This window comes from Saccoglossus kowalevskii, chromosome 14 (genome assembly GCF_978046115.1).
Source record: "Saccoglossus kowalevskii chromosome 14, keSacKowa6.1, whole genome shotgun sequence".
NCBI classification, from domain to species: Eukaryota; Metazoa; Hemichordata; class Enteropneusta; family Harrimaniidae; genus Saccoglossus; species Saccoglossus kowalevskii.
In genome coordinates, this window is record NC_140654.1 from 22,261,428 (window position 1) to 22,280,736 (window position 19,309).

A 19,309-nucleotide genomic window follows, 5' to 3' on the forward strand; every position below is an offset into this window, starting at 1 on the left:
TTCGTTGAACTATTAGAACCTATCGGCTTAATAATTAAATCTCCTGTTGTTCCATCAACGTATAAAATGAACAAAATCGTAATGTCTAATCATTTATATTGGTTGATATGACTGTAGTAAAGACAATAATTTTATATTGCTTAACCGTCATTGGTCATTATCCAACAGACGTTTTTATGTTTTTGCCAAATATATGACTAACTTTGTTAACCGACCAGTATCACTAGTAGCAACGTGGAACCGCCCGTCGTCGGCTGAGTGGGAAACATAGGGCACTTTGTGGATCGTTCAAACTGAGGAGTCGAAAGTCGACTGGGAACGTATTTTTGTTAGATCTGAGGTGGTCTACGATGGTTGAATCATTAGGTAAGTCATGTTTTATGTCATATGTTGTTGTGTATGTTATTTTTTGTTCCTAGTCTGTCGTTAGCCATCGGCGCGAAAATCACCATTGCCGTTAATTAATTTCAAACAGACTAAACCTCAAACGCTTTCTACATTTTAGTTTAAGAACATTTAACTGTCGTACTAATTAATTAATTAATTACCGTACTAAACATTAATGATTTGCGACCATTTAGACTGAATAATTTGACAATACGTCACTTCAATAAATTCGAACCAATGCTATATCAATGTACCGTATCGTATTGTATTACAATGGGGGAAATCTGGCTATGTAATTATATGATTATTAATTCAGCTAAACCAGTCAACTGATATTAAAACAGTTAAAATTAAATATGTTGTAAATTCATGTCTTATCTATACCATGGTATGTAACAGTTATTCTTCACTGTTTCTCTCAACCCAGCAGTACTTAGGTATTGGGAATGTGCAGTTTAACACTTTAACACTCACGCACCAATCTTCCCGGTAGTTCAAATGGTTAATTGGTCTAACTCAGTATATGTAATAATGTGAAGCGCCATTGCACATGACTGATTGTTTAATCTCTAACTCGGAAGCGTATTTTTCAGAAGGTCAATAAATTGTTTGTTAAGGTCATTGTTTGTTAAAGCCCAGTCATAATTTTTGACAAAATTGGTCATAAATCGCATGACAATGTTCATTAAGGTAGAGATGCAGGTTTGTGGGCACTTGGGAGTGAATATTTTTTTTTTTTTGCTTTTTATTATCCAAACAGTCTTGGCTAAAGACTGTTAAAATTTTGTAGAATTGTGAATAGTGGAATATGGTACAATGAAATAGCATTATTTTGTGTGTTACAATTACGTTTTTTGAAAAATATGAAATATGCACCAACAATTCATCCTAATTCTCAATTTGTCAGAACGAGGTGCTGGAATGACATCATAAGATGCACCTTCAAATATTTTAAATAATTATCAACACTTGTGTGTGTTATAAATAATGTACACAAGCTAAGGCATTCTCTAGTACAAGGCAAAAACAGTCCATAGTCATTTGAATGCAAATGAAAGTGATAAAAACATATCGCGTGTTAAAAATGATCAAGGCCTTTTTATGAGCTATGTTAATGTTTTGTTTTTGTTTATTTAAATTCATTGATGATGTGAATCATCGCCCTACATACAGACCTACATTGGCAAATACTGTTTACTATAGGCAAAATTACCACACAATTTATACACAGTGAACGTAATCATTGTTGACGAAGATTCGACGCTGGTACAGTAATATATTTCGTACCCGACTGTGATTCATCAAATCAGCCAATGAGTACGTCAGCAAATTCAGTCATAAAAGACACAACTACACGAGTACTTTTATAATTCAGTTGTATAGATACCGGAGTCACACGTGCTAAGGGTCATGTAATGGATCACCGGTTGCCATACACTGTAATCTGAGTGCCATCTGAATCTGTTTTGGAAACGCTTAGCAGGTGGCTTCAACGGGCAACAGGATCTCATTCATTCATAGTTTGCTACGCTTCGCTGGCTCTATTTCGCTATCCCACCACCTACCCCTTCATTCTACCTGTGTGGCTCCTTTTGTCGAGTGGCTGGGATTTCATCCTGCCCCCCCCCCTATTAAAGGGCACGGCGGCCATTTTCATGGCCAACCCCACATTTCGGCTCTTGCAGGAAATTCTTGACCTTGTGTGACCCTGGTCCTGCGTGAGCTTGGTACCCACCGATCGAAGGGGCCCCCTGCCCAGCCTTTTTTACAGTCTTGTATTTTGTAGTTAGTGCAAGTTTTATTCAGTTTTCTGTTTGCAATAAAATATATGTTTGTTACTCTACTTTTGTTGTGTTGTGCATTTACAAATCGCATGGTGTATTTTCCTTTCGGGTGACAGTATATGAATGATAAATATTCAAATGAACAGGGACCGTCTAGACGTTTTGATGTTCACTTTAATATGCTGGATATGCATGAAGATGTTTTTGAATTGAATCGAATAAACATGGTCCTGTGCAGAACTATAAAATGGCTTCAGGTTGGACTAACCAAGTTACATGCCTGGTAGTAAGTCCATGTTTGGAAGACCATCCACAACACGTTAACTTTAGAGGGTTAATGTAAACGTTGTGGGTCAATCTGTAACCGGGTGTACATGAACCGATTGCACGTGTATGTTGAGATTTCCAGCAGTACCACTAGCAAAAGTCACATTGCATCCAAGTATATAGATAGGAAACATTTCCCTATAATTCAAATTTTTCTTCATGGTATTTCTGTCCATACATGTTCAATTAAAACACATTATCAAGTTCATTTTTATTAGTTTTGAGGGAAATATAGGTCCCATAGTGTAATCAAAGAATGTGTGAAAATGTAAATTCTCCACGTCATAGGCAGACATTTTTACATAAGTACCACATCAAAATTGCCATAGAGAACACAATAAAGACTGTTTATTGCGGGGAAGAAAGAAACTGCCACAATAGCTAAAACTGTTATGTGTGTCAGTTACCAATACTTGGCACTGAAGTGTAAAACCAACCCACAACCTGGCTGCATTGTATCACCGAATTTAAAATACTCGAATTTGATCATTTTGTAGTGCATCATTAAAACGCATGTTAGCCCAAATTTCAAATTGATCGGGAAATAATGGCGTACTTAACATGGTATTTTTGAAGCGAACAAGTTTCTAATAGAGTAAGTATGGTAGCTGATGAGGATGCCTGTGATACCACTATCACCCAACATACTCCAATGATACCTAGAAGACAAATCAAAATTATTTTTTAAAAGGTTATAACAATTTAAATTCACTATTAATTAATTATGACCTGCATTCATTTACGTATCTAGATTTTGAAATCAATTTGAGGCTGGCATCAACTCAGCTGACAAACTGAATATATTCAAATGAAAAAATTAAAAAATTAAACAAAATATGTTACAATTACAATTGTAAATTGTGTTCAGTGTGCATGTGCTTCTATTTCTTTTCTGTCTTGTTTATTTCATGGTTTGTAATGAAATCAACTTCTGTGTATACTTTGATCAGTAATTGTTGCTCGGATATGTACTACTTCAATTTTTAGGAGGTTAAATAAAGAGATTGATTAATGCATTCAAATTCGTTAAGGGTTGCAATTGTCATGACACAGTTTAAATTATGTTATTTGATGTAAGTGTTGAGTGTTACAAATTTCATGATATGTTTTTGTTACTAATGATGTCAACATTAACATGTATATTTAAACCGGTATTTATACAGGTATGCCATGGCCAGGCAAGAGGATGATAGATTCTCCTCCAATATTGATAGGAGGGATGCCGGGTATGAACTCATTTGATATGCCCACATATGATAAAGGTAAGGCTATATACATATTTGAACACTTTACAACTCGGTACCGCCAAGCTCATGGTACATCATTCTATCATACGCCAATTCAGGACTCGGTCAATAATAAATATAACTCCAACGATTTTGAAGATATATGTACTTTCACAAAATATGTTACAATGATGGGCTACAAGGAAATACACAATAAACGATTAATGCCTTTTACATTTAGATACTATATTCAACACAGCATTCCCAGGGTTTCCTAAAGATCAATTTTGGAATGCTCGATCAAGTAAGGTAACACCTGAAGATGACTGCGAGCAAATCCGAAAATCCATTTCTTCTTACTTGGACGAATTCAAGAAACAAAGCTGTTCAAAAGATCAGATAAGACCATTACGGAATCTTTCGATGTTAGTGTCAAACAGATCACCTGAATTGACTGGATATATTGCCAACTACTTAGTGGAGCTAAACGCTGTAGACTTGTTTATGAAAGCCTTGAAAAGTCAAATTCTTAAAAAAGAAGAACTTGATTTTAATGATTGGGAAATGATATCATCAATCTATTTCCTCCTTGGCGAGTTAACAAATCACGAGGAGCAGCAGCAACTACTGACTTCCCGGATTATCTCAGGTGGATTCCTCCAATTCTCAAACATCTTACTTGACAAACGTTGTGTCATAACTTCACATAAAGACAACATGGTGAGTATAATTTATGACAGATCGGCAAGGCCCCGCCATGACGTTTGTGGAGTATGGTTAATTATATATTACACAAGTTACACAGCGTATTCTGTGGCCATATGTTTTCGAGCAATGCGATGGAACAACTCTATGAATGTAAAGGCGGGACTAGGTGTTAAGATATTTTGATGCAAATCGTCAGGAAGATCGCAACCATCTCATTAGAGACCGTCAAGACTAGACCAATTTTCAAAGTTGGTCCTCATTTTCTTTATTTGGTTGACCTTCGACTAACAGACATTTTTTTCTTGAAACAAAAATATCATTTGAACATATCATCAAGCGTGTTCAGGCCATTTTTTGTCTGTTTATATAAGATATTTTTTTACTGAATAGGTCTAAATCTTGTAAAACAAATTAATGGGTAGCATGTTTTGGATTTCGATGAAATTTTTGCCGACTAGCGAAAATTTTTCGTCAAAAACATAATTGAATTTGTACATTGTCATTAACCGTTTCTCATTAAAACGTGACATCACTCAGGTTACTGATACACTCCAGTTTGTTTTCGATTTGACTGACATTGGTCCACTACTGACCATTTACGTCCGAAAAGATAGCAAAAACAAACTGGTCGACTGGTGGTAATTTTTTATGGATTTCTAGAAGGTAATACTTTGACTGAACATAGACTGACTGTCTATATCGTCACTGTTTATAGTTGATACAGTCAATAATACTATAACGGGGACTGTCATTTACAATTTGCAGATCAACGGACAGAGTGTCGTATATGTTCTGAAAGTGATGTTCAACTGCCTACCCCATGTACATGCACCAAAGGTGATAATTACGATAAAGAAAACAGCTGATAAATATATTACGTCACCCAACCCTTACGTTTGTGACTTGGCAAAAAGAATCAGCCTCTTTTTCGAGTTACAACAATCACAGCCGACGGTTAATGTACAAGTAAATGTTACTAGTGTGGCTAAAAGAACAGTAAGTGGGTTACCGCCAGAACATGAAGAACTTGGAACAGCGCTTGCTAACAGGTTTTATGCAAGGTACGTAGTTCAGTTGCAGATCAATGGTTTCATATACACACTTATCTTGTTTTCACATCTCATATACGTGTGTTTTCTTCCTTTCTACGACAGCGTGGCTGATATATATCTGTGTGATATTTTAATTGGAAATAAGTACCAAGACAGATGGGATCTGCTGCGATCATCAATTGAAGGTTTGGCTTTATATAGTGACGGCAAAATACGCTTTATTGATGCTATCTGCGCTGCAAACGTGGTTCAAACCATCTATAGCCTGTTATCTTTCGATTATATACAAGATAAAATAAAGCAAGGAAAATATAAGGTATAGTGATTTTACTTACCTTGGGTTAACTGCTTGTTTTGATACCCAATATGTGTCTCTATGCTTTTGTATCTAAGTTGATTCTACATATTCCAGCTTGGAATTTCTGGCTTGGTTTCGGACGAAGATTCAAGGGCGTTTTCTACGTCTGTCAGGTGGAAGTGTACTTGACCCTACGCACATTTTATTTAATCTGAGAGACGGCGTGCGAGGTGCGTTTCCACTCTTTACACTCGGGGGTCATCTGCCATGACCTTCGAACTGGAAAGCTGACAGCGAGGGCAACGTATCTTAGGTTTTTAAATCAGATTGTCCTTGTCCTATAGTGTGGCTCAGGAACCTCTTCTCGAAAGCACTCGGGGTTTGAGTTCAGAGTTGTCCTTCTCTTAGATGAATTTCCTGCCAAGGCTCACGAGCCCCATCTACCCGATCCAAGTGTTTGTGTGTAAACCAATTTTCCACACTGCTGATTGAACCGTCGGCTCCGGGACTTGATCCCTGAACATCCGTGGTCGAGGCGAACACATTATCCACTGCACCATCGCTTGGAATCAGTCTATATATGTATGAGTCTGCAAATTAAAAAAATCAGAGTGGGTGTTTTAGTTCAACAAATTCTTATTAGTTTAATTTGCTCTAATATGTCACGATATACCAAATTATAAGTGAGCAGCAATAATTAGCTTTCCGTTTAGGAGGCTGTACAAACAATGATATACAAGGATCTCTTCAACACATCAACCCGTTCAGGGGTTTTCCTCAGATGGATAAAACAAAGCAGAAATACTAAATAAAAATGTGATACGAATCGTGAAGCTAATTAGGAATCATAATTCACTGTTTTCCATTGTTCAAATTCAATTTAACGTTCTCCTTTGCATAAATTATTCGTTGATTCGCTATTTTACTAATTATCTTGGCATGATAAATACGATTCTAATATCTGTGTAAGTACAAATATCCCCATCATGCTGACTGTTACTTAACGTACGATTGATGTTTGGAAATTTATAAATAAAGATGTCAGTTTTTGTCTTAAACACGTAATGAAATCCCCCATAATTTCCACAAACTACTGTGAAATAAAACACTATTCGAATAAATTAAAACTATACGATTCATATGATATTCGCAGACGATCCACAGTTTCTTCTGCATGCGAAAGACCATTAATATCTCTATAACCATTTCATACGTCCACATATTGCAAACAACTGTACTGATATATGAATATCCAATGTTGTAAAGGTCATTGATCGGTATTTTGTATGTTCACACAAAGGCATCCACAAAATATTCGTAAAACAAAATGCTATCCTCCGTGCGGCGCTAATCGACGAATTTAATTTATCCTTTGAAATTATGCAGATTGAGACGTTTTTTGCACAAAATCAGTTATAAGTTTAATCAATCAGTCATTAATATTGAGAATCAATACACTATAATCGAAGTAATGCCAAATTATACAACCATACCATGTATTCTTGACATGGTTGCAAGACAAGGTCATTCGGAATTCGAAAAATGACAATAAAAGAATATTTGTATGTTGTTTTTTTTTCATTCAGCGGATTGAGAAGATTGTTGACAATGCCCTCCATGTCCTTCTAAACATTGCTCGATCCCACCGGAAAGATAGATATCTATCCAACGTGGACCTGACTGGTATATTATGTCAACTAGCAAACCTCACCATTGCAAATGTGGCAATTAAAGCGTTGGCTATTCTTGCTCATACGTTTACCTTTGATACAAACGGCCAATTAGATATAAATTTGGATTTCAAGATATTTATAAGTAACAGTAGCTTTGTTTTTACGGATCGACTTGTAATTGGAAATCTCATAGCAAGATCAGTTATAGGCACACAATTGTTCACACAATTGAGTACTGAATATGCGTTAATGGTTACAACAGGCCGTTCAGATGAGTGGTCGATGCTGATAGCCATATTGGTACAATTCATTCAAGATAATACTGAATTGACTAAAGTGGCGTACAACAGTGGTATGGTTGGTATGATAAAATCAGTTCTGAAAACATACAAATATCCTGGAAATATCTCATTAGATAATGTAAGTATATAATTACAGTAATCTCTTCAAATACATGACAAAGGGTTTTCTGTGCATTTCTTGCACTATACGAGTACGGTGCCAACATTTAAATGCCCTACAATAAAACTATCATCCGACGTTTCATATTCAATTTAGTATTTAACATCATCTAATACACTATCAAAATTCAGATCAAAGTAAGAGTTTCAAATCAATGAATTTATGTAAACATTCTAAACAAATTATTCTATACTGCGAATTAAAAAAGTAAGTTAGTTAGAACATTACACCCGGAATAAAAACCAAGAGTGTAAAAATCTGTTCCCAATGTTTTTATAACGATATTGAAGAAATTTAATCATAAACACGGACTTCTATTTGTTACACATATGCAAATAGTATATTTAATATACTAGTTGTTTCTTTATAATTTTACCACAAATGAATACCAATTTATACAAACTAGGCTTACATTGGTTACTTGACGCCTTGAATTATCTGATAGTGAATTTTCATATGCAAACTTTTATGAATTTTTATATCATGTTTTTCAGACCTATGGTCTTCTCTTTCTATGTGTAAATTTTGCACTATGTGGATATGGAAAAGAATTCATTGATACACAGCTACTGGAAATATTCTACGCTTATGCAGTGCGACTACCCTCAGAGGATCATTTACCGATTAGTGTATGGGCAAAGCTTCTTTTTGTTATTCTTCATCCCGTGCTGGAAAATACAAAATTGCCACCCATACTTACTGCAGATTGGAAACAGAATTTTGTCGTTCTAAATGGAAGTGTAAAATGGATTAATGAAACTCTCTTACAGTATTTAAACAAAACTGATTCAATGTCAACACTCATACAGGCAATTGATGATCTTCTCCGGAGCAATGCTATTGTCGACATGTCAGAAGCAAGTGTTCTGAACGTGGTTCTACTTCTATTAGTGTTGGATCTCTGGGATGATTCATTAGTCAGCATTGCGAACATTATTCTGAAATTTATTCAAAAGAATAATACAGTGGTAGGTATTAAAACAAAAAGTCGTGTTCATTTGTAAATGTGTTTGTATACTTTCATGATATACAAAGGTGTGATTGCATCATTTTTAGATTACATAACGAAAGAAAAAGTCACGATGCATTTCGACGATTTGTTGTAAATTTAGCTAAAATTTAACTAATCCTCTAAATGATTATTGTACAACTGTTTGTCAAATCAAGCAAAATCAAGTATTATATAGCTTTGAATTTTTTATTAATTTGTAGAAACAAGACTTGGCGATACTTTTATTGAATATACTAAGTGAAATTGTTCGACGTGCGAAGTTTTCATCCCAATTCCTCAAATATGTCATTACCACCGTAATGCATTTGAAGTCAGTGTGCACAGCGCATGTATTTCTACTGATGTGTACAGTATTTATCTCCAATGGCAAACAATGGCCGGACGGTTGTGGGATTGATGACAAAGTACTGATTGATATGTTCTTATATTCTACACAACAAATTCGCTATATATATATCAATATTCCTCTAACCCCTGTGAGTGCACAGATACTTTCGAATCGTATCTTGCAAGAAATGAGGCACTTCAATCAAAAAGGAAGTATTTCTAGCATGAACAAAATTGATCCTGGTATGATGTCCATTCTCAATGTCATTGCAAACTCTCATTTCAAAGAATTGGAACATGACAGGATCAATCTTTGGCATCTACTTGATGAAAGCGACTTCATGGATCTTGTGATTGAAGTACTTGGACAAAAACCTAATCTGCAATTATCACAAACAAATGGGGTAAGGAAAAAGTATTGTTTTCACTCCGCAATATTCATGTGTGAATATAACAGAGCTATATATGAACTATTTGTTAATTATCCCTATTATTTCATTTATATTCATTCATATGTATATATTTACAGGTGATCTACATCATTGCAACTAAATTGTTGGAATTCATTTTCAACAACGCTGAATACCTGAATGTTCAAGACCATGCAGAAATTTTGGAAAAAGTTGCAATGTGGACAAATTGTTCTGATGAATATATACAGTACCTTTCACTCTGTATTATTGGGAAGGTTCCATTGTCAAATCACCTAAGAACACCGCTCGCGGTATTAGACCAGAGAGAAGGCATCGATGTTGCTATACGACGACTCGACTGCTACAATCTTTATGAGCAGGCATCGGTATCGAGTGATGTATTCAGTCCTGCTAACACTCTACAGTGTCTCAAGGGGATGATGTTTGATGATCACAAGCGATCAGTTATATTTTGGAAGCTTGGTCTATCTCGTATACTAGACAGTGTCGAACATGTAAACCCCTTGAATGCAAAGCACAGCAAATCAGCTTTTTCCCTTGTATGGGAACTTTCTCAAAATGCATGTGTGAAAGACATCATGCTCGATTGCCAAGACTTGAAGCAAATGTTATTAAATGTGCCAGAAAAGTGTAAAGTAGATGAGTGGATGGCTGCGTGTTACGAGCTTTATAGTATCATACCGGATTACACAGATTCAGGTAAACATCTGTTTTTTTTATTATTGTAACATTGTTGAGCATACAGTGATATAATTCTATGGTAACCCAAATTTGGTTTGATAGAAAATGTATAGTATTATGTGTGTTATTACAATCAACAGCTGCTTACGACGTCCTGATTGTAGATGCCAATAAAGACGGTGATATGGCAGCCAAACTAAAGGTTAAGTTGATAGAAAATGGACAAAGTGTTGGCACAGTGCATGGGACATCATCTTTCACAGACTTGACTAATATCATCCGTGCTTCACAGTGCGTCCTTTTTATAATTGGAGACGTTACGTCGACTCCTGTCAAATCAGGTAGATGTGTATTCAATTGAGCATAATTATTATTACAATATTTCCCAATAACCATGAGTTCGATATGTATGACGATGTTATATATATTTTTTTCAATTCAGCATTGAACTTGTCCCACAATTTGAAGAAATCGTCGCTTGTGTTAATAACATCTGACAATTCAGACGATAGCTGGATAACCTCAAATATATTGAACAGAAGTATAATAAAGCTTAATGGACCAGATGCACCAGATATCAACTCAGTTTGCCGTTTACTTGAGAACAAGTTATCAAAGGAATTCCTATATTTGGTAAGTTGTCTTTTAATACTTTTTCTAGCTTTTAACTATTCCATCTTGACCTTTTTCCTACTGCTGTAGCACACATACAAGGGGGTAAAATATTTCAAGTCACACAAAACAAAATGTAACTCGCAGTTGTACAGAGCTGATTTGATGGAAGAGAACAATGGAATAAAATCAGCAAATTATCAATGTCCAAAATAGTGTGTGGTAACTTTAAAACATAGGCGGGAACAGTTTTATTAATTGAATATGCTATGAAGTGTTATTCCCATATTTATACGAGTTCGTTTTAAGGTAAATATTAACTGCAGAAATAATGTGTAGTAAACGTAGCAACAAATGGCGTAAAGTATTGTTTGATTGTGTATAATAGGAATAATGTCATAGGGAGTTAATGTCATTTGAATATTGAATATGTTTTATGCCTGGTAACCGTTTTGTAAACAACTTATATTAAATTATTTAATTATTAAACATGTAACAATATTGATATTACAGTCTGGCGACAAGGAGCAATCACTCAAACGTCTGGTGACTGAGTTTGAAGCATATGACTTGACAGTTGGTGAGATTTTCCACAAAGATGGTTTTGTGGGCAGCCTTTTTGATGAACGTGGTGGTTATCTTAAAATACCATCTCAGGACGTGGTTCTTTACCTCCCTCCTGGTGCTATTCAGTCTGGTACAACACAACGCGTATATTGTTACATGAAAGAACATAAATACGGGGAGATACATCCTGGAAAGGTTGTCCTTACTCCAGTTATTCACTGTGGCCCCGATGGAACATCCTTTCTACGAGATGTCGTGCTGTCCTTCCCCCATTCGGCGATGGACGAGGATTCGTGGAATTTCACAGCAGTGACAAAAACAACGAATGGTTCTTGGAATAGCGTAACAGACGACGTTTTACTAGTTAATGGTGGTCACGTGTTCTTTTTCTTGGATCATTTCACTGGGTTCGCCGTTGAGGGAGATGCCAAAGCTGGGGATACTGCTCAGCGACGATTAAAGGTCGGCGCTAGAGGTAAATATATTACTGACTCGAGTTTCCAGGTCAATGTGGGAGCATGGTGTGATATAGAATCCATATCTGATGGAGAAACGACTGACAGTGTACAGGTAATTAGTTCAAATATTTGAAAGAGTAAAATACGGAATTCCCTTTTAATTCACAAATTCAGTGCTGACTTTTAAATACTAGCGCTGTGTATGTGCGTATGGGTGGGGCTTTCGCACACTAGCATTAAAATATTCACATGATTCAAGTGATTTCATCATAACTAATTGTGTAATTGTCTGTCTATTATATAGAACAATTCGTCGTCACTATGGGCAGAATATCGACCTATTGTTGTCAGTACCGAGGATACGTACTTAAGTGTAGAAGTTAAAGATATCGATGATGAGTGGAAGCAGAGAGGAAGTTCTGCTGTTAAGGTATTTTTAGATTACCGTTTTATTTTGGAAATAAGAGATTGCTTATTATTGTAGTATAAACAAGAACGTAGACGTGCTAATTATTGGTTGAGAGGCAGTCGAGTCAGAATTCTAGTCGAAGACCCATCATAAAGCAATACTGGAGAGTGGAGATTCCTTTAAGTATAATACCCCGACATATCAAACAAAATAATGCAGTTGTATGCTTGAATAGAAAACATACTACGTGTTTTTAGTTCATTGTGGGCGCGTGCAATTTAGTTGCGTAAATAATGTTCTCGAGCAAACGGCATGTAATAGGGCATGTTACAGGTGGTCAATAATATATGGAAGAAAACAAATTATAGATTAATTTTCAGATGAAAATTAACTGGATTCATTAATCTGAAAGAATCGGGAACAGTTTTTAAAAGAAATCCTTACCGATGTTGAGAAGCATTCGATATTTCTTATTTGAACGTAATCTTTTCTCATGTATCTAACAAACAACCAATCTATTGTCGACACTAGGGAGCTCGTGTTGATCGACGATTTAACGTATCGGAATGCCCACGCAATGGACAGCCCATGGTATTATTATTTTCGGTATAAACTATTTCAAATTTTTGGTAGCATTAGGTAGTTATTGTCACCATATGTGTTATTTAAGTTTATAATGGTGGACTAATTCTTTTTGTTATTCAGTTTATACGTCTAGCAAATCTGGGATATGACCAAGATGTTTACTGTACATATACATTCAAGCCTGGTGGATCCGAGAAAAAACCCGATGATTTCTTCTGTACAGTGTGCGTACGATGCCCATCTCATAAGGAGACACCTTATGAGATGGACATCGTTGTTCCACGGGACGATGCTATGGTAATTGAGACTGTCACTGTTCTATGCATACGTCTGTTTCTAACCATTATTACACATGCAATTCTCAATTTATTGTTATTGTTGTACTTGCGTGCAGTATCCTTTTTTAAAACGCTGTCAGATACGGCCGATTTGTGTTGTCCATAAAAATTGTATGAGACCTAAGCAGTTCTGTGCATATATAGGAGTTAAATTGGCATTAAAACTACGTATGATGGCCCTTAATTTTAAGTTATACAATTTTGATCTTGACAATCCAACTAGTTAACCACTTCGTCATATTTGCCATATACCATTGGACACTTTGAATCAAAATTTAGAACCAATCATTATGTATCATTAGTATAACGTAATTAATAGTTTACATAACATATAGCGTTCTGTTTATATTACAGTTGCCTTCTAATAGTCATAATCGCAACTTAGCTGATTTGACAAATGCTGAATTATTTAGAGAAACTAACGAAGACTGGAATCCTTTGGATCATCAGATCAGCGCGTCTGGGTGGCAAAAAATATGTGAAAATCTTGACGTCCGTCGTGACGGAAGAAAAGATTGGATCGGTTTCGCTGCTAGGCTAGATCTTTCAGCCGCACAGGTTAATATTTTGGAAAAAAGCAAGAGCCCGGCTAATAGATTACTTGCGTTTTACTTCGCGGTGGCTCAAATCAGAGGGAAATCACGGATGCAGTCACTGAAAGAGCTCGCGCATATTTTCGAGAAAATGGAAAACGATGATGCACGGAATGATGTTATCGAGGAAATGGTGGCCAATGCCGCAGAAAAGACTTTACATACTCAGGATTGCATTCAAGGTGATTCTGAGAAGGAAAATGATCTCCCATCGAACGTCACAAAACGTCCTGTGTTGACAGAGAGATGTGTTACAAATAGTAATAACAACATTCCAGTGGTTGATGATGTAGCTGTGTGACAATTTGCCATAACTAACCATTATAGGAATGAGTAAATTTACGGTTGTAAAGAACTACACTCGAGGAAAAAATAACGTAAATATTTTGTGTACGTGTCGTGTACAGAAAAACCCACGACAAGGAATCAGCATTCTTGCGTATCCACCAGCTGTATTTGATATCACACAGTTGACGCCATGCACCGCCATTTTTCTAAAAAGCATGAAATTAGATAATTCTGCCGCCGAACTTATCTGTTTTCTAATTATTTTTATTGTTTGATTTTTATTTTTGCAATTTTACTGATTATAAACAAGATTGGTTAATTATGTATTGTCGCTCAGAATTGATCTCATTAAGAACAAATCAATGTATTTCATTTTTAAATATTTCAGTTATTTTTGGTTAAAATGGATTATACTCAACAGGTTTTCAATATTCTACTTCATTAGCTGCTTCATATTATTTTTAATCTTCTCAAATCAAATACACATTTTTGTGGTTCTCATTTTAATTAGTAAATTTAAAGTAATTGTTTTATTTAATTAGTTGGAAAGGTATATAATGCTGTACACAATTCTTCAATGGACTACTGCAGTGCAATTATTATAACACACTAATTGCGACATCGCTTGCTTCGATATTTTATATGTCAATCATATTGCTTTGGCTGGTTTATACATTGTTTCTCTAAGTGATGAAGTGCTCACGTGAATGCAAATGAAGTCATTGATAGCGTCGATATGTTTGTTTGATCGATGGTCGTAAGTCGGCGTGATGTGATATGAAGGTTATACTATCTAAATGCGAAAGACTGTAGCCAAACCAGTTGAACATGATTTACAACATGATCTACTAAATATATATATTGCAGTTAATGATGATATGAATCTATTTTACATAAGATTTTTAAGGGAGCTTAAAGAATATAGATAGTATTAAAAACTAGTTAATATATATATTTGTCTTTTATTTCCTGGTGATTCTGATAATCTCATGTCATAGCTGAAACATTCTTTCATTTTGGTGTAAACTTCCCCATGAGTATGTGTCCATGGCAACCACAGACATTTGCATAGCAACATCACAGAGGCATGTTTACTAGTTGGACAATACAGCAGCTAGAGAATGCAAATACATGGATTTGTAACATGCAAGAATAAAATTAAATTTAACTATTATATTTGTTGGAAAATATAGAAAAAACACCTGGGTAAAATAGCAGAGAAAATAACAACAATATACAAAAACAAAGATACCAAAGAAATCAAAGATGCCCCCATTGAGAGCGTGCTTCCCAAAAATCGGGTAATTTTACACTCAGACCACTATTAAACAGATTTGAAACGCTATTGTTTAGAGGTGTCAATCGACCTAATTCCTGGAGAACGTTTGTCTCGGCTACGCTGATGGCTCACGCTTTGCCGAATTTTGCCGAATGGCGAGTTTATGCATTGGAAATGCTCGGTCTCGCGTGCATTTCAGTCATTCTCTTCAGACTTGCTGAATAATATATTTTATAGTCAAAATTTACCAAATTTTAGGAAAGTAACGATTATTTGAATTTATAGACTATCTTTATAGTTATGCTATTGAATGTATAGTGAAGGAAAACGAACGACTTTTACCGTAACACGACACTTTCCCGATAGTTACTCGATTTTTCTAGGATAGTTTACTACAAAGCTGGTATTATGTTATTATATTTTGCCGATCGTGTATACTATGAAAATATGATACATCAGAACAAAAACTGTACAAGTCAACTAAATCGAGGCAAAATTAATATAACGGTCTCGAAACTTTACTGACGCGATGTTTTGATTGTGTACACCTGTGTAGCAACGTCGCGTGAAGGGAACGCTTAACAACTACTTCCACCTGATTTATTTCCACTGCTATTTAGTTTTTTCCTGCAACTGAATTTTATACTTTCTATTTTATACTGACTGGCCTTCGATATGATACCAAATTTGCTTCAAAAGGTTGGGCCAAAAATAACAAATTTGTTTAGCACCATAGTTTCTCGCGAAGTCATGCGTTATCACGCGACTTAAGCTTCGGGACATTTTCTTATCTCCCCGGTTGCTTATAAGATTAAAACGTTATTGCAAAAGTAAACTCGAGACACACGTTGGAAACACCCGCGTTGCCAGTCAGTTTATTGGTGGAGTTTCACATATCATCGATTCATCGCGCATACATACAGTGAATAGGGTACTTTCCAAAACGTCCAGTGAAATATTCATTAGTTAAACATCCGACATGCTAAATTCAACGCTGATGCAGACAACAACACGGAATCAACACTCTGGCAATTTCACGCTGAAGAACTCATGAATAAACTGTCCTGACAAATATTCGTCAAAATGTCATTTATCTCCCATCGGCGCCTAAGTACTCCATACAAGCGGGCAAGAATAATCCCGGTCGCCGACATTGTTCTGTACAGCGAGTGAGTCTATTTGTCTTTGAAGTCGCTATCTTCGTTCTGTTCTCTCATTTCGTCTTGCCCTCAGATTTTCTGTTTTACTCTAGTAGATATTTTCACCTGTCGCGCCCGATCGCGAGTGTCTGCAAGTTCAATCCCGCAAAGGAATTATACAGACGATATCGTATATCAGTAGAAAGTAACATTCACCAACGTGTCTGTTGTTGTTGTTTCTTTTTTTCCGACGTTTTTCGAGCAAGCCCGAAGTAGATAGTTGACATAACATAATCAAAGAAAGCTTAGAAAGAACTCCCATGTGCTGAGAGTATTGGAGACACATTAAATATAATTCGAAATTACTTAGCTGAAAACTAATTATGCAAATCAGAAAATTAATATGACCAGATTTGAGTGTAAAACTAATGAGGTCTGCGCAATGTAACAGAACCAAAAAATTATGACTTATTATGCTTATTAGGGAATTAATATGAACAGATTTTTACCCCAAACTAATTAGGTTTGTACATTGTCCTAGAGCATCTTTGTACTAAGTTTCATTGAAATGGAATAATTAACACCGCGAAAACTCCAAAATTTCGACCCCTCTAAAAATTTGACCGCCTATTTATTTGCCGGGTTTCGGTGTTTTATTTACCTCCAAATTTTCGACTCCACTAAAAATTGCCGACTCATTCTTATTCGAAAATTGCGACCAGTTTTAGTTTTCCCCCAAACGAAAAAAAAACCGATGTGAGCGTTCAAACGGGACCTTCCTCAAAGGCATGAATCCGGGTTTCTGATTGACTGAGAGATTTTTATTTTATTGGTAACGAAAATATATTCTAAATAAACGAAGTTTCAAATAAAAACGAACACAAAAATCTCGGCATGCTGCGTTTCTGAATTGTTGATTATTACTGTACTCAGTAGTGATTATAATAATGTACACAAAATAAATTTGTTGAATGGTTATGAAATACAAATAAAAGTCAACTTAGTTTCATCGTAAGCGAATGATTCCGGTCTCGTATAAACGTTTGATGCTGTAGGATATCCGCCATGTTCTCTTAGGTCAAATAGGTCAAATCGCTAATTAACCAATCAAAAAGCTGGATGATGCGAAAACGGCATGATTTTTTTTAAATAAAAAAATTAGTTGTTTTTAAAAAATAAACTGGTCATCTGAAGAATAATTTAACATTGTTCACAGTGATAACAGCTCATTCTCGAAAGGAAGCTTACCCGCTCACGCTAGTCACGATACAAATCATACACGTGTACTCTTGAATAGACAGACGTCAATGACTACGGTAAAACTTAGACTCTATTTTAGCCGGCAGGATTGATTGAAATGTCCGAAAAATGACGCCAAAATACACCTTAAAAGTCCCATTTTATTTTCTTAAATCCCATTATATTTTTTAATCCAAGGGCGAATTTACGGCAGAATTTGGTCCCTCAAATCACCGGTACGGTGCTCAAATAAGGATCACGTGAGCTTTGATTCTAACCGGATACATTGCACTGGGTCGGGGAGATCGTTTGCTAAACTTCCATGTATCTTTTGTCCAATGGGTACCTGTACTTCGAACATTCACAAGTTTTCCTAGGTAGTGCGAGACAGCTTTGTCTTTTGACCTATTAGTTTTGTGCTGACCTCTTCTCCGCGTCTTGATGTTTTGTTTTGCTTGTCATAATACTCACTGATTGATGACTTTGTTTAGATTTTGAGTTACAACTCGGCCACGACCTTTGCTTTTACCGTGAAACATGAGGAAGTTTACGTCAATTGACGGACATTGCATTTTTTTAAAACTAATGAAGCACACTGTCTATCATCCCCATTTTTTTTTGCTGATTTCTATTCTGAAAAATTCGACCGTCCGAAAATGCACCTTAATTTTGACTCTAAAAACACGTCACATTTCTAACACAAATTATTTAAAACCAGTCGAAATTTTGGAGTTTTTACGGTACTTTAGATATCAGTGTGAAAGATTAAAATTGGTTAATTATGCAAATTAGGTAATTAATATGTACAGATTTTAACCCACAATTATTCAGGTCTGTCTATTGTCCTACAGCATCCATGTACATTCATTGATATGTGATGTATAGTACCTGAGATATCAGTGTGAAAGTTGGTTAATTATGCAAATTAGGTGATTAATATGCACAAATATTTACCGGAAACTAATTGGGTCTGCATAATTCTAGATTCATTGAAATATGATGATTAGTACTTTAGATATCAGTAGAAAAGCTGAAAATTAATTATGCAAATTAGGTAATTAATATGCACAATTATTTACCCTAAAACTAATCAGGTCTCTGCATAGTCCTAAAGGATCTATGTACCAAGTTTCATTGAAATGCGATGATTAGTACTTGAGATACCCGTGGAAAAGCTGAAAATTAACTAATTATGCAAATTAGGTGATTAATATGCACAAATATTTATCGAAAACAATCAATCTCTGCATAGTCCTTGAGTATGTAAGTACCAAGTTTCATTGAAATGTAATGCTAACTACTTATATCAAATGCTGAAAATTAATTAATTATGCAAATTAGGTAATTAATATGTACTGATATTACCATAAAAACTATCAGGTCTGTGCAGTGTCGTATGACATCTATGTACCAAGTTTCATTGAAATGTGA

At 35.5% G+C, this 19,309-nt stretch overlaps 1 protein-coding gene across 1 annotated transcript; it reads left to right on the forward strand.

The window, feature by feature from the left end:
- The first annotated feature begins 244 nt into the window (after nt 1–244).
- LOC146734579 (uncharacterized) lies at nt 245–15,171 on the forward strand. The gene is made up of 15 exons (XM_085507694.1): nt 245–366; nt 3,662–3,760; nt 3,966–4,444; nt 5,198–5,493; nt 5,587–5,800; nt 7,369–7,875; nt 8,412–8,885; nt 9,130–9,660; nt 9,786–10,389; nt 10,512–10,712; nt 10,814–11,004; nt 11,497–12,120; nt 12,313–12,438; nt 13,123–13,299; nt 13,695–15,171. The coding sequence occupies exons 1-15, from the start codon at nt 351–353 to the stop codon at nt 14,232–14,234; spliced, it is 5,079 nt and encodes a 1,692-aa protein (XP_085363820.1). The 5' UTR covers nt 245–350; the 3' UTR covers nt 14,235–15,171.
- The last annotated feature ends 4,138 nt before the right edge of the window (nt 15,172–19,309 follow it).

What these genes read in the sequence shown, in the direction of transcription:
- LOC146734579 (XM_085507694.1), top strand. An exon ending in GAGGAAGTTCTGCTGTTAAG is followed by an intron (nt 12,439 to 13,122) that starts GTATTTTTAGAT and finishes TTTGTTATTCAG; the next exon opens with TTTATACGTCTAGCAAATCT. An exon ending in TTCCACGGGACGATGCTATG is followed by an intron (nt 13,300 to 13,694) that starts GTAATTGAGACT and finishes TTTATATTACAG; the next exon opens with TTGCCTTCTAATAGTCATAA.